The sequence below is a fragment of the Channa argus genome, chromosome 2 (genome assembly GCF_033026475.1).
Source record: "Channa argus isolate prfri chromosome 2, Channa argus male v1.0, whole genome shotgun sequence".
NCBI lineage: Eukaryota > Metazoa > Chordata > Actinopteri > Anabantiformes > Channidae > Channa > Channa argus.
In genome coordinates this window covers 8,042,872-8,057,766 of record NC_090198.1, presented here as the reverse complement: position 1 = coordinate 8,057,766, position 14,895 = coordinate 8,042,872, and the positions used below count along the sequence as shown (strand labels likewise).

Sequence of the window (14,895 nt, the reverse complement as noted above, 5' to 3'; positions counted from 1 at the left end):
TAAATCCTATTTCAAGGTGCAATGTATGCACTTCCAATCGGTAAGATGCAATTTTATGCAGCAAGTGCCTTAAACATTGTAGCAGGTTTATTTAGTTTCATGTTTAAACTGTTTTTCCTCTAATTTATCTTCCCAATAGTGAGACTTCTGATGAAACATGTTTGCTCTCCGCACTGTCATGGGAAGAAGGTCAAGAGATAAGTTGAAATGAAAAATCTCTGAAAACAAATATTGTTGTTATAAAAAAAAACCCGATGTAAATGTGTCATTTATTATTTTTTCAAGGTCTTCACAATACTACATTGTAAATAGTGAACATGGAAGATTGGCAAATTGCAACACCAAAACCAGTTGACGCGTATTTTATGGTGTAGTCTAGGATATGTTTGATGCTAGTAGCAAATACAGTACACCCTTTGTAGAAGGAAGGGAGAATTTATTTACCTACCTCAAACCTTAAAAAAAAGTCCATAGCCAAGGATTACATGCAGTCAAAATAGTGTCATATCTGGGTCATATTGAAATTTCTAAATGCATTTATCCCACTTAAATGTGGGGTTTACAGAAAAGCATTAATGCAATTTAGTGAGTGTTTCTCATGTAAATACATCTAGTCTAGTCTAATAAAATAATAACAGGACGGTCTTGTAATAAGATCATCAATTCTATTAAGGTAGTAAAGGTTCGTATGGTAAAGGTTATTTTCAATAAACATGCATATTTATATTTAAAAAAGGCTTTTGTGACATCTGAAGCTTACAATTGTGGGATCCCAGTGGGAATTGAGACACAAACCCTACACACTAATCTCCACAGTGTATTGTGTCAAAACCACAATCCACTGTGCAACACAAGAGCAGGTCATTTTGTGTTGGTGTCATATTGTCTTCATTGTGTTGCCTTCATTATGTTGACTGCATCATACAAATAACAAAAAATGAAAAGAAAAGTCTACAACAGAAAGGTTTTGAGAAAATAGATGTGAAATAAAACAGCATTTACTCATTTATAATTGACTGTGGGGGTAGTGATTCTGCATGCAGAAAACAGTGATTAAGACTTCATTGGTGATAGGAACATAATCCCCAGCCTTGGGCTATTCATATTATCTATTCATAACATGGTATGTATGAACCAAGATGACATGCAGCCAAAAGCCAGTTCTTAAAGTTTACTAGTTCATTTTTAATACAATCCCCAAAGTGCAACTGAGGCTCAAACTCCATTCACGTTACAGTGCTTCAGAGTAGCTCATGAGGTTTTCTAGAAAGTATTTTAATTTTTCTAACACCAACTCAAACACCTACTTAGGAGATATTCAGGGAGCTATGTGTAGTGTACACTGGGCACTTTATTAGGTACATCTGTACAATCTAATGTGGAGTTGTACTGGAGTGCATTATAAGAAGAGGTGGTCCTAATGATTTGGCCACCATATTCAAAATGAATGAGTGTAGTTCTCTTCACTTGTCAGATGATTCAGCTTGGCGAATTTTCTTTGAGTAGCAGTAAAATGTGTGCAGTCTCACAGTTTTGATTAGAACCAAAATCATTCTTGTGCGTGACAAAGTTGGCAGATTGGCAGTAAACCATTTTCATTGACCCCAAGTGACAGACCTCAAGAGCTTTTGGCTGTGGAGAGAGAGGAATGCATGTGCCGAAGTGCCAAGTACCCACCCTTACTCTAATTCTCCTGGCTCTTCGGTGCCAGGCTCTGTCTCATCTCTTACACACACACACAAATGTATACACACACTTTTTACACAGGCATGCACATACATGTGTGGTAGCTTGCACGCTCAGCTGTAACACATATACACATTTAAGCATACACACATTCTTGACATATTTAAATGAACATGACACATAGCCTAGGACAGAGCACACACCTGTCATCAAATTGTACGTGATTTTATGTTATGGAAACTAAATCCTCACCTGGACTCCTCTAGCAGCAGGAGGAGCCGGCAATGTGGAGTTTCCGTGGCTGCTATATGACCCAATGTACCAAACACACGCTCTGCAGCAATGACATCATTCATGGTCACCTGAAGCAGATACACAAACATGGACATGGGCTCAACATACACACAGCAAAAAACACTTGCTTTACTAATTGTATCTCTACAATCTGAAAATAAAACAGAATAAAAACAGATAACAGAATGAAATAATAGTAAGAAGTGCACGAGAAAAAAAAAGAGCAGGTGTAAAATAAGGTATTATTTTGAAGTGCAGTCTAAAAACATTTTTAATTTTAATTAAGAGGCAATTCAAGAGACATGAGACTCAGATTTAAGATTAAAGGAATAGTTTGTAAAATTTGTTAAATTTACTGTTTTACGTTGTAATCATGACTGAAATAATACAATCAATACCACCCTCATGTCTCCCTATTACATGTTAAAATCCAGCAAAAGCTGGCTAGCTTAGCTTAGCATAAAGAGTGGAATCAACTATCATGTCCATGTAGGTTACAAGCAAAATCCAGCAGTGCTAATCCTCCCACATTGTCATGATGCATCTGATTTGTTTAATCCAAACAAAAGCACAGTGAGAATTAGACAATTTTGCAGGCAACTAATTCTCTTTAATGTGCACTTTTTCCTTGAGATACAGATATAACTTGTTAATGTATGTGCATAGAAGTGGTAAAGAAAATATTTTATTTTTGAAAGAGCAAGTATTCTTGATCTTTGATGTTTCTAATCCTAAACTGGAGTCTACCTGTGGTAAATTAAACTGATTCGACAGGATTTGGAAAATCTGAGGACAAGGGCCTTAGTAAGGGAAACTTTGTGATTTATTTTATTATTTTCTAATATATATTCTAATATTATTATTCTAATATTATTTTTCTAATATGGCATATTAATACCTCCTGGCCATTGATCTTCTGCAGGTTGAAGTGGTGGAGGCGGTAGATAATGAAAGAGCGCCACAGAGACAGACTGACCACTGGGTTACCCTCTGGGTGGATGGTCAGCTGTTCCAGACGCCTCACCTGAGCCAGGGCCGCTAGCTGCGGCAAACGGCTGATGTTGGTTTCCAAGAAGATCATGTGCTGTAGAAAAAGTTTATTACAGAGAGTTAGAACTAACGCATAAATCAATATTTGTTTTCATTCACATAGATCTTTGTGATTCTACTGAATCTACACATTCCCTTCTTTTTTTCCTATGTATAGAGGTAACACACATCTTTCCTCATTAGTCCTGCCTCTTTGTGTACTTAAGGGTATTTCATGCCCAGGAGCAGGAATACCAGTGAAGCAGCTGCAAGTGAGGTCGAGGAATAAGAAGTACATACAGTATATCAGACGCTTTAGGTCACAGTTTCAATCACATAAGTTTGGGATATTCAACTCTGGGTGAAATGTATTGAAAAAGACAGAAGTTCATGCTACAGTGATATTATTTCATGAAAGTAGGGCATTTAAGTAGGGGCATGCAATGGCAATTTCTTCATCTCAAACAATTTACTGAAACAGAAGCTAACAATAGTGGTGGCTATAACACAACAAAAAATGTCAATGTCTCAATAACTTGTCAATTGTTAGGTGCCGACAGTGTCACTGAACCAGAACATTTAGTGGTCAATTCATAGATTAGACATAATCCATGATTTTCGTTGTGTTTTTTTTTCTGTAATCACCTTGTTAAAGTATGTTATGCAATGAGTACTGAAACACGCAACAGTTGGACATGTGCATTTAAAAGTTTAGAGAAGGTCAAATTAAGGTCACCTGTAAAGGTTATAGTGCATTGTAGGTGCATTCTGAAATTTCACCCGAAAGCTGATTATCACTTTTTGTGAGTAGTGTATTTCTTCCCCTTTAAAAAAATGCTCTCTTTACCAGAGCACTGTGACAATTTTGCTATAAGGACAAATTAGGTTTGTAGTTCTGCCACAAAAAATCCTATACCTATGCGTATATTTTATTACTGGAAATGGTTTAGAAACTAAATGCCAAGTTATTGAGTGATTCTAGTTTTTCTAAAACCAAAACCCTCATTGTTTGTGTCATTAACATGGCAGTTTGGTTTTTAGATGACATTTAGCATTTACACACAAACACTCATGTAGCTAAATTAAAAATTGTACATTCCATTCTTCTTCTTTTTCATCAGCTTATGTAAACATTATCCCATGCCTCATACGGTATCCAGCTTAAGACCTCACCGATAGATTAGGGAACTTGACTCTTATTCGTGGCAGTGTTGGTACAATGGCATCAAAGTTGATGTAGCGGAAGGTTATTACAGTGACAGCACCAGCAGTCTGAACTCCCCAGCCCCTCTCCAGGGCCTCAAGGGCCCCGAGTCCAAATAAACGCAGGGTGTCTCCATCCAGCTCTGCCAGGTGACTGTCAGACAGGGACAAGCTCTGAACACTACTGCTTCCTGCCTCTACAAGCCTGCAAAGAATACAAACAAACACAAAAATGTGTGAAGGCAAGGATTGTGTAAAGAGAAGAAAAAAGAAACATTACTGCAGAACACTCAGTCATTTGGACAGTGTCCTTTTCATGTTGCCAGAATGCTTTCTATTCTTGTATACAACACTTGGAATGACCTTCCCTGATAAGAAAGTCGTGAGAGTGGAAAATCTGGGTGAGTCTCAAGAAGATATAATCTCCCCATACGACACCTATGTGCTCGGCCTTCTGGGTCTGCAGACTCAACGCACCTAAGTCTGGGTTCAGAACACCAGCAAACTTTCGCTAATTCCGATTTTACACTCCCAATGTAGCGGCACAAGAAAAGCCACAGTGGTGTGTTTGAGTAGTGAGGGATAACACAGAACAAGTGACAGTCAGAGGCAGAAAGAGAAAAGGAAAAGGAAAAGAAAGAAAGAGATAGCAATACACTTTAGAAGTAAGAAAATAAAATAAAGTCGTCCTGTAACTGGAGCTTCAGTGTAAAGGCCCTCTTTGTTTCACACAGACTGATCACTAAAAGATCAAACCTTTATGTACTGGACAGAAAAACAGTTTACTCTCCCAGCTGTGCAGCAAAAGGAAATCGGCAATTAAAAGAAATCGGCAATTAATTAAGTTGAATTATTAAGAGTTATTTTTAAAATGAAAGCTATAGTAGAGTTTCTAACACAGAGATATATGTACACATATACACGTACAGGCACAACATTATGACCACCTGTGCAATTTAATGCCCTCCAATACAGTGGCTCTGCTGTGCATTCTACTTTTACAAGGTTATAATTCTACTATGTGTTTCTTATTCAAAGTGGTTATTGGAATCGTGCTGGAGTGCATTATAGCACAAGGTGGTTCTAATGTTTTGACCCCCATGTTTAAAATGAATCACCTTTCTGACACTTTCAACCTAAAAACTGAGAAATTATAACGTATGTTGGATGAGATGAAATCACTCATGCTGTACGAATGTGCAAAGCAAAAATAAAAATGGCCCCTGCATGAGGTCTTGTGTCCTATTTGAGGCATAGTATGCCTTGTTCAGTCACTTTTAATTAGTAGGGCAGATACAACAAAACAAATTACACTTTCCGGGAAAAATAATTGGATCACATATATCAAGCAACTGACCCTCACAGCCTGACCTGCACCAAATAAATCAGTGGCATACAGGGAATGTCCCATTCAATCATCATATTTGTATCCAGTCACAGTGCCCTTACATGTTATCCAGGGCAGTCTAGTGTGGGGGATCCCAGGGATATATTAAGAAAACTGGATATACTATGGCAGATTTATTCTTGCTGTCAACCACTGAACTCCAACTAACAAATCCCCTGAAAATATAGAAACATTTTCTACAAAGACCACTTCAGTAAAATTGACAGGATGGAAAAGAACAGGGCTCTTGGCAAGCACTTGTAGTCGAATAGGGCCACTGGAAGGCAGTTTTATTGTAAAGATATGCCACGCCTCTAAAATTTAGGATTGCCAAAGCCAGTAAATCAGAAGGAATTGGAGAGTGGTGTAGGAGAAAGAGCGTAACATGCAGATAAGTCACGAAAAGAGCATAAGAGTAACTGCGAGGCTGGAAATGTGCCATCAACACACTCTGTACTGTGTCGTATATTGTTTCTCCCATAATCGCAGCTGAAAGGCTGCCAGGTGGCCCTGAATACCCTTCTGACATCAACCCAGCAACAAATGCTAATGGAGGAAGTGAACAAGGTGGAAAAAAAGTGAAGAGTGAAGAATCTGTGACTATTACACGGATCTTGCTCTGGCCTATTATTCTCTGGATTTAATTCAATTAGGACTATCACACATAATCCTACAGCAGTTTTAAAACAGACATCTGTCATCTCTGTCAGAAATTTAATCCCCCCAAAGACATGGCTTTTAGCGTACACGTCTCCAACTGCTTAAATCTTCGGTGGCAGCGATTCGTATGAAACATTGCTTTTTTGAGCTCTCATTACAAAAAAAACATTTCATTATTTTCGTAGAGTGAAAACTAGTGCAGTGCATGTGTGCTTATGAATATGGGAACCTTTACCAAATCTCTGCATTTTAAGATTTCATGTTCATGTTTCATGTGTGGAAACTACTAAACGTCTTTCCCACCATTGTAAAGATAATTTATTGATTTATGTACCTGCAAAACCACATGTTCAGGGCCTAAGAATATCTCTTTATTGGACTAATGCATTAGTAGAACAAAGGCTTTTCGTCTCCCCACATAGTGACCAAACCTACTATTGGATTTCTGAGTTATAGCTCTTCAACTGCATTGCATCCCTACTTCAAGCTCACAGGAGAAATTAGGTCAAATAAATCATAAGTTGTTCACAAGGGGGAAAAAGTTGGGCCTGCATCACAGCTGTGATTTGGCAGTGACATTAGCTATTGTGCCATAAGTTACTGTAGGTTGACAGTAATGTGCTGTCATTGTTCACAATTATTCTAATTTGTTACCAGCCTGAGGGTGTTAATGTCAACCAACCAGTGATGAAAGCATGAACTTTTCCCTATATAAAAGAGACAAATTGTCTCTTCTAGCCAATATATCCAATGCACCACTAAAACTACACAACTGAAACCAACCTGAAATTGCATTGTTTTTTAAAATGCACTGACTCACAGTGCACAAACTATAAAAGGGTTTAGGATTTGGTGTAATTATCAAAAGTTGGGCAAGGATTACGTTGCTCCGGCAAAGCTTGTAAATCAATGCATCAGTACATCGCTGCAAATGGCTGTATTTCAAAAAGTCCAATGAACTTTGTGCAGTTAATATAAATTGATTTATTTATAACACTAATTGGTGATCATTCATCGTTTTTATCACATTGACACAAGTTATGCTACTGCATACAAAGGTTTGGCAAGCATCTGCTTAGATATGTCACTGTGTTTAGGCCTGAAAAACCTCTTAAAATTAACATTATTTAGGGAGCCTAATTCTAATCTATTCTTAAAATGTTGGATACTGTAGCTTTAAAATGAGTGAGATGATCGTTGCCAGTAGCAGCTTTGAGCTTTATGAAAAAAAGGGCCGTCCTTAGTTTGGTACTCAAAGAGAAAAGCAAACATGCACCAAGTGGTTGCAATTGTTTTGATGGATCCCACCAAGCAGAGCCACATGACAGAGACAACTGTATCCATCATCTGCCCCTTCATGAACTACTGTATATGGATGGTGTAATTTTCTTCAGCATATAGTACTTCAACAGCTAACTGAGATAACCTAAGCTAAACTGCGTGGGCATTATGAGCCTTCTATAAACCCACACACTGCTGAATAAAAAAAACTTAACATTTTACACTTGCTGGTAATTTTCCCAGGTATTTAGCTTATAGCCACAGATATTGGCTCTCTTTCAAGTTACTGGTAGTTCCAGAGTTTTCCTTGTTATTTTATCATACAAAAGAAGCTAAAGTCATTTAAATCCCAACTCATAAGCACCAGAGTAGACTGAATTGCGTGAGTCCTCTTTGTCACTATGACCTGTTATGTCACATAAGGGATGTTATAAAAGACCCCAGACAGTAAAGGAAAGCTATGGACATTAAGGAATTGTGCTTCAGGGCCATTTTCATATCCTGGTGCAGGAAGAAAAAACTGTCTTTGAAGCATGTAATAATAGGCTTGACACAGCCCCCACTTTCATGTCATTCCTTCGTCTTATGATCTGGATCCCATTCTGTGTAGAAGGCTAGACTATACCAAAGTCCTGCCCTCATATTAGACTAATCCCAGACATGTTATCATAGTATTTCACAAAACATCATGTCATAAAAAGCTAAAGAGAAAACTGTTTTTTCTTGGACATGCATGCCCTTACTGGTGAGCAAGCGAGACCCAGACCACTGGACTAAATTAAGGAGTCAGTATGTTGGTCATAAATATGTCAAGATGGATTTAAGCACCAGCTGTTGCAGAGATGTGTCAATATTTTATCTTGTGTAGTGAAATGCTCTGATCTCAATTACACACATATAGAAATTGACTTGAAAAGATAACAGAGACACAGCTTAGTGATGAGGAAGTATTACCAGGCTAAACTTTTAATATTTAACAGAGAAGAATGCCAGACACAGAGCACAAGGTGGCAGGACCTATGTGTCAAGTGAATTTCTTAACATAGTTTACTGTAATAATTTGTTTTTCAGAGTTTTATATCATAGTTAATGGCTATTCAACTCAGTGACACACCTTAATATTTTAGGTGTATTTATGAGGGAAGATGTGTTTTTGCAATGTGTGCAATGGGATCATTAATGTAGAGCGCTTTACTGTAAATCTGCATTATTTTGTGTTATATGAAATGTACTGTTAAGAATAAAGTTTTACTAATCTACTGAATGAAAATAATTTGCTGACATCTAATTGTTGACTGTGTGTAGAGACATACACACATTGACTGTCGTCTTACTTGGGGTCACGTGGGCTGTTTGGACGACTGTTGGTGCGAAGTCTGCTGTCCGTTCCCCCGGATAGTCGCTCTGGTCCTGAACCTGGGCTTACACGTCTAATTAAAAAAATTAAAATTAAAAATCATCAAAAATCCTTAGCAATACTACTAACGTCGTTTTCAGCTTCTCTCTCTTGAAAATAAGCCAGCTAAGGGCTAAATCACATACATAATAATACATTTTATGGCTGGTCTACTCCAATGTATAATTACATACAATTAAAAATAACTGCATTACATACAGAACTACTGCATGCAATGCTTCTCAAAATTTTGAGTAAAAAAATCTTTAATTTCTCAAAATGGACAGAACAGTTATCCAAATTAAATTCCCATTTGAAAATGATCATGAAAACAACACCTGGCTGTTAATCTAACTATTAGTTTTATCAACGACTATCATAACTATGTGACAACAGGTAGTTAGACAAATATTATCCCTTTTAGATCTTGACCTGTCTTGTTACACTCAATTGGTGTATCTTCCCCATTCCTCTCAAGAAAACCACAAGAGAAATAAGATTTTAGCTTTATTGTGTTTTAATTCTCAAAAATTAATTGTATACAAAGTGTCTTGTGTGAATTTGCTGTCATATCTATCAGTTCTCAGTCTATTTTGAGTTCTCTGGTCTATTATTTTATCTAGTCATGGTTGTGTATTGAGGCAAGTACCTGGAGGGGCTACATGTTCCTGAAACTGAGCCAATGTATAGAAATTATGATGACTAAACCAGAACCACAGTGTCAATGTGACTGATGATGTGACGTGTACTGTACCTTGGCTCGTCTGGGGAAGGTTCCTGTATGAGGCCATTTGCCTGGGCTGGGCTGTGGGCAGGACTATTCTCTGGACTAACTTCTTCTTTAGCGCCATTTGTTGGTGGCAGCTCCAGGCAGGCTTTGACACCCTCCCACTGCTGCGCTGCATTTCGGATGGCCAGACGCCGTTTCTCCTAGTTGAACACAAAAGCCAAACAAGCACACACAGAGGTAAGAGACAGTTTCAAATGAAAGTTCTTCGAACCAGAACACAGAGTCTCTATTCTAAGCAAATGGAACCTTTCTGACTGTGATGTGCTCTCTGAGACACCATATAATTATAATGAGTTACAAAAACTATTCCACCTCTCTAGAGACTTTCAATTGTTCTTTCCTGGTCAACCTGTTGTTTCAATATGCTCAGTAATGGAATGTGCCACTACCCGATGCAGTGGTGAGTCAGTATCGCTTGATAGTAAATCCCTCACCCTTATGAAGCCTTTGCCTTGGCACTCAATAGAACATTTTCTCAACACTACAGATTAGCAGGAGTTAGGTTACTGAGAGACTATGTATTCTGAACAGAGAGCCTTTCTGCAGAAGACAGCACTGCAGACACAGCAGGAGCATATCAGTATGTACTTTCACAAAGATACACTTGCAAAACAGATGCCTGTGCCAGACAAAACATCTTAGACAATTAAAATTAAGTATCATTTACAAGCCAATATAGTGATAAGGTACCGTTGTGGGTAAGGTACTCCACTTTGAAGGTGTAAAAAGAAGTACAATATTGCAAAACTTCTAAGCAGGACGTAAATACTTTATAATTTTTTTGTAATTGTAAAGCTAAACGTAAATGTTGTAACAAGGTTTGAAATGTACTCTACTAAATATAACATTCGTTTGATGGGTAACACCATTTGTCATAGTATGTAGATCGTTTAAAATGCTAAAAACATTGATGTTATCAAAGCTTTGTTCTGTCCTTTGAACCTTTGCAAATAATTATCGTCTTCCTACCAATTATAACTAACCAAGAAACACTTGGTCAATGAAAAAGGCACAGGTATATTCAGAGAACCCTGGTAATTGTAGAGTCTGACACATAGTGTCCATCTGTGTGTATCCGCTATATATTTAATATCTAAATATAAGCAGACTAAGACAACAAGAGGAAATGAGATCTGAGTGGTACCTTATAAATTGTCTGCTTGTGACTTTCCCTCTTCTTCTCCTCCTCTTTTCGAGCCTGTACACCAGCCATGCGCCGATCCTCGTCCTGAAACAAACAGCTAGTGCAATCAGAGTGCTGCTCCATTAATAGGCTTTGAATTATTCAGGAGAGAGGGGAACAAAAGATGCTGTCCAAAACACTGTTTTCTACAACAGAACAGGACCACTATAGAGGCTGGAAGAAATTCTCACACCAGCCGGGTGCATCACAGGATTATCTGTCTGATTTTTAGACTCGGATCAGCTGAGCCCAGCTGTTGGGGAAAGCCAAAAATCCCAGAATGCAATGCTGCCAACAGAATCTGAGCGTTCCAGCTTAGAGCTAGGGGATATTCAGCTGTCTGTGTCAAGCTAGCAGAGACAATGCTTCAGTCGGATCCACAGAAGCAAAATGCTAGCCTCACTGGAATCAAGGCACTGATGTCAGCTAAGATGCTGTGTGTCACTTGAAACTAAATTAGAAAGCAGAACTTCTAATGAGTAAAATAAGCAAAGCACATGATAATCTGTGACTGATCAATGTTTAATTGATGTAGTGGGTGCTGTTTTACAGCAGTCATTCTATTTTGGTACATGTCAAAAAGTATTTTAGGCTGCTAAGATTTTAACTACACTATTTGAAGTTTAATAGCAAGTTAACTCATTGAAACTTTTATTTCTGGAAATATTTGTCTGTTTCCTATTTCCGTAGAAATATAACTATATGATATAACTATATGACATATAACTGTATGATAACTTTCTTTAGTTATCTTTGGACAGATGCCAAACTGTTTTGGGGCGAACAATAGACACAGAGGAAGCATTGGTAAATGACTCAAGTGCACACCAGTACTTTATCTCTTAATTTGCCGTATTTACTCCTATTGCATTCATGAACAACAGTCAATCAGCAAGCAGTCAGGGATTTTATCTTAAATTATTTGATCTGCGCTTGTCCTGACAGCATAATGCACCGGGGGCAAGTGTTTCCAAATCAGCTGGATGGGAAAAGATGCAGGTATGTGGTGGCTAGTTTGGAGTTTCCCCTGTAATAATATCATACCAAAGTTTGAAAACATAAAAGCTCCTGTGCTGTCAATTCAAAACTTCCTTCCATACGTTAACTTTCATATACAATAAGACAACAGCACTGTTGTCAGGATTGACAACTAGATAGTTGCCACTATTAGATCATGGTTATGGGGTCATTAAACTTGTTAAACCTGTTGTCATCCGCATGTGCAATCAACTTAAAATATGAAATTGTTGGAATTTGAGATTTCAACTTTTTTTTTACCCTGTATAAGCATTATGTTCTGAGGGCAAGGTGTGTGGTACAGATTCCTTCAAAGTACAAGCTCAGACCTGGGTGCTCCCTGCTTGACAGCCTCTAAATGCAGGCTGATATTTCACTGTAGCACTTCGCTGGCAGAATGTATAAATATAATGACTTCATTTTTATGCTTGAGAATAAATATTTCTTTGTTAATGTGGATATACATTATGTTTATTGTTAATACTTAGGTCTTAGTCACATTTTAGTTCCTGATGCAGTGTTTAGCTAAGAACATAGTGAATGCTGTAATGCCAACGTCAGAGAACAAAGGTTATTGCAAATAATATCATCAAGATGTGCAGAACTTCGAAATGCACAATTGACAGTGAATGAGAGACTGCCTGTGTGGGTTAATCTAGTTTGAACTCTGAAATCGTAATGAAGCTTATGTCAAGGCAGAGTCACTCTCAAGAATCAACATGCAGAGTGCCTGTAGGTACATATGCTCAGACAGTGGCATAAAGGTTTGGGGTCATAAGCTGAATATAAAAGTCTGATTGAGATACGACATGATAAAACAGGCACTTGTATATACAATGTACAGTATAGCCCTGGGCTGAGGCTTTAGCAGTTTTAAGTTTATAATGACTCTACATGAGATTTTCACATCTGGCATAATTTTGTTAAGATTTTTTGCTTGCATCAATAATCTTGTGCCTATCGTCTTTATGCTTGATTACGGCATAGTGGTAAAGCTGTCATGTTTACCCATTGTGGTTGTTTGAGTTGGTGGCCTAAGTGTGTAGAAATAAAGAGAAAACATCTAAAAGATAATGCATAATATTCTAAAACTTTAGTAGTCATAGCAACAATCAGCAGCATTTGGCCAGTAGCCAGTTTACTTTTGTTAACACACATATAGGAAAACATTTACTGTAAGTCTTACTGTAATGCGCTTCATGTCCAGCTGTCTCAGATGAAGCACACAGCGCAGGACGGCCTGCTTGTACCATGTCTCCAGGGCTACAGGATTCCCATCCAGGGTGAGCTCAGACAGGGAGTGTGACTCTCCAAGGCAGGTTAGCTGATGAATACTAAAAATGGAGAAATGACATATTGAATGAGATCAACAGCATTTCCAACAAAAAACAAAGTACACTGAAAGCTTTATAATGATACACAGGCTTGATGGCCTAAATAAGTATTGGGAAGCCTGAGTCATGCACAGTGTAGGTCAAATAAGACCTTACCCCTTTGTTAAATTCTCAAACCTTTAATCTAGGGCTATACTGACAGAAAGGAACCAAGCTAAAAGAAGACACGAAGAACTGGTAATTTCACAGGCACACTGGCAGCCTGACATTACTCAGAGGGCAATGAGGAGAGAAAACTCTGGCACACTGTTAATATTATCCTGTGGCAAAAGGGGCCACAAAAAACACAGCTGCTAATTTGTCATAATAACCTTGATGAGTAATTTGCCTGCAACTACTGATGGACCCGCTGCGCTGCCGTGCCCGATACTAGCCAGAGGTTTTTTCAGATGCAAAAACAAAACAGGGTCAGACAGTAACCTCTGATTAACCAACAAAGCAAGTATACCCATGAGGGAACACTGTTGTTCCAGCTCTAGCAAATGCTGAGCAATTTTTTACAATTCAGATTATCTTTTGCACTGGAGACACTGTAGGGCTCAGACAACTAACAGTTTAAAACATCCAGTAACCAGTAAGCTGGATTAGTGTGTGTGCTATGTATTTTGCATGTACCATACCTTCTGTTATTCCAGCAGCAATGTTCAGGATGTATTTTATATTATAAGTATAATTATACGTCTTTTTACTGCATCTTATTTATTTGGCCTAACTGTTAGAACCAGTTCCCATTTAAATATATTAGTATATATATAGTAATACATTAAAAATTCAAATTTAAAAATTCAAATTTAAATTGTGTCTACAAATCTGTCCCGGGATTGTATAAAAAAGTTAAATAAGAAGTATGGTTCACAATGTAGTATGTGGTCTGTGGATGCAGAATGGGGTGTGGCTGAAAACTGTGTAGCTTCCAACTTCATCTGTAGTAGCACTACAAGCACTGCACCTTTTCTTTCCTGCCTTCTGACTGCAACAAGATGAGTGTCTCTTGTCCCTCTACCTAGCAACAGAGCAGAACTGTTCTCCTATCAGAAGTGAACAGTTCCAAAAGGTACACACTGGGTTTCTGAACTGCCATTATCACCATACATTCAAAAGAGCGGCTTAAAGTATTAGTATTAATTAAATCCATGTTGTACTTGAATCACAATGCCACTCGGCAAAGTCCTGGAGAGTTTAAGAACACAAATTCACTATCCGTTGCTCTTTTCTTTTTCATAAACCTTACTGTAACATTTGTCAGACACTGAACCATACAAAAACTAAAACAGCAGGCCTGGCTAAAAACATCAGGCCAGATCTACCACTGCACAAATTCACTATGGTCAGGGAGGCTAAGGAACACTGAATCCCATATTAAGGCCCCACCTCCAGGCAAACAAAAGAAATTTTAAAGCCTCATGTTCAATGACAAGTCTGTGCTGTTTTACCAAATTAACTGTATGGCAAAATGTTACCTGGGCTCAAAGGGGGAACAGCAAAAAAAACAAAACTGCACAAATATTTAAAAAAGTGTGTAAAGCATGTTTATGTTGGGACTTAAGCAACAAAACATACATTTTATTTATACCA

General features: G+C 37.9%; 1 protein-coding gene across 7 annotated transcripts in view; it reads right to left on the bottom strand.

Moving 5' to 3' along the window:
* The window catches only part of LOC137111677 (leucine-rich repeat-containing protein 49), a 35,900-nt gene that overhangs the window by 6,188 nt on the left and 14,817 nt on the right, over positions 1–14,895 (bottom strand). For all 7 annotated transcript variants that reach the window (XM_067495114.1, XM_067495112.1, XM_067495117.1 and 4 more), the window contains 7 exons: positions 13,113–13,260; positions 10,871–10,954; positions 9,691–9,866; positions 8,875–8,970; positions 4,183–4,417; positions 2,879–3,064; positions 1,939–2,048 (listed from right to left, as the gene is read on the bottom strand). In XM_067495114.1, coding sequence (XP_067351215.1) covers positions 1,939–2,048; positions 2,879–3,064; positions 4,183–4,417; positions 8,875–8,970; positions 9,691–9,866; positions 10,871–10,954; positions 13,113–13,260 — 1,035 coding nt within the window. The remainder of the gene's footprint in view (positions 1–1,938; positions 2,049–2,878; positions 3,065–4,182; positions 4,418–8,874; positions 8,971–9,690; positions 9,867–10,870; positions 10,955–13,112; positions 13,261–14,895) is intronic.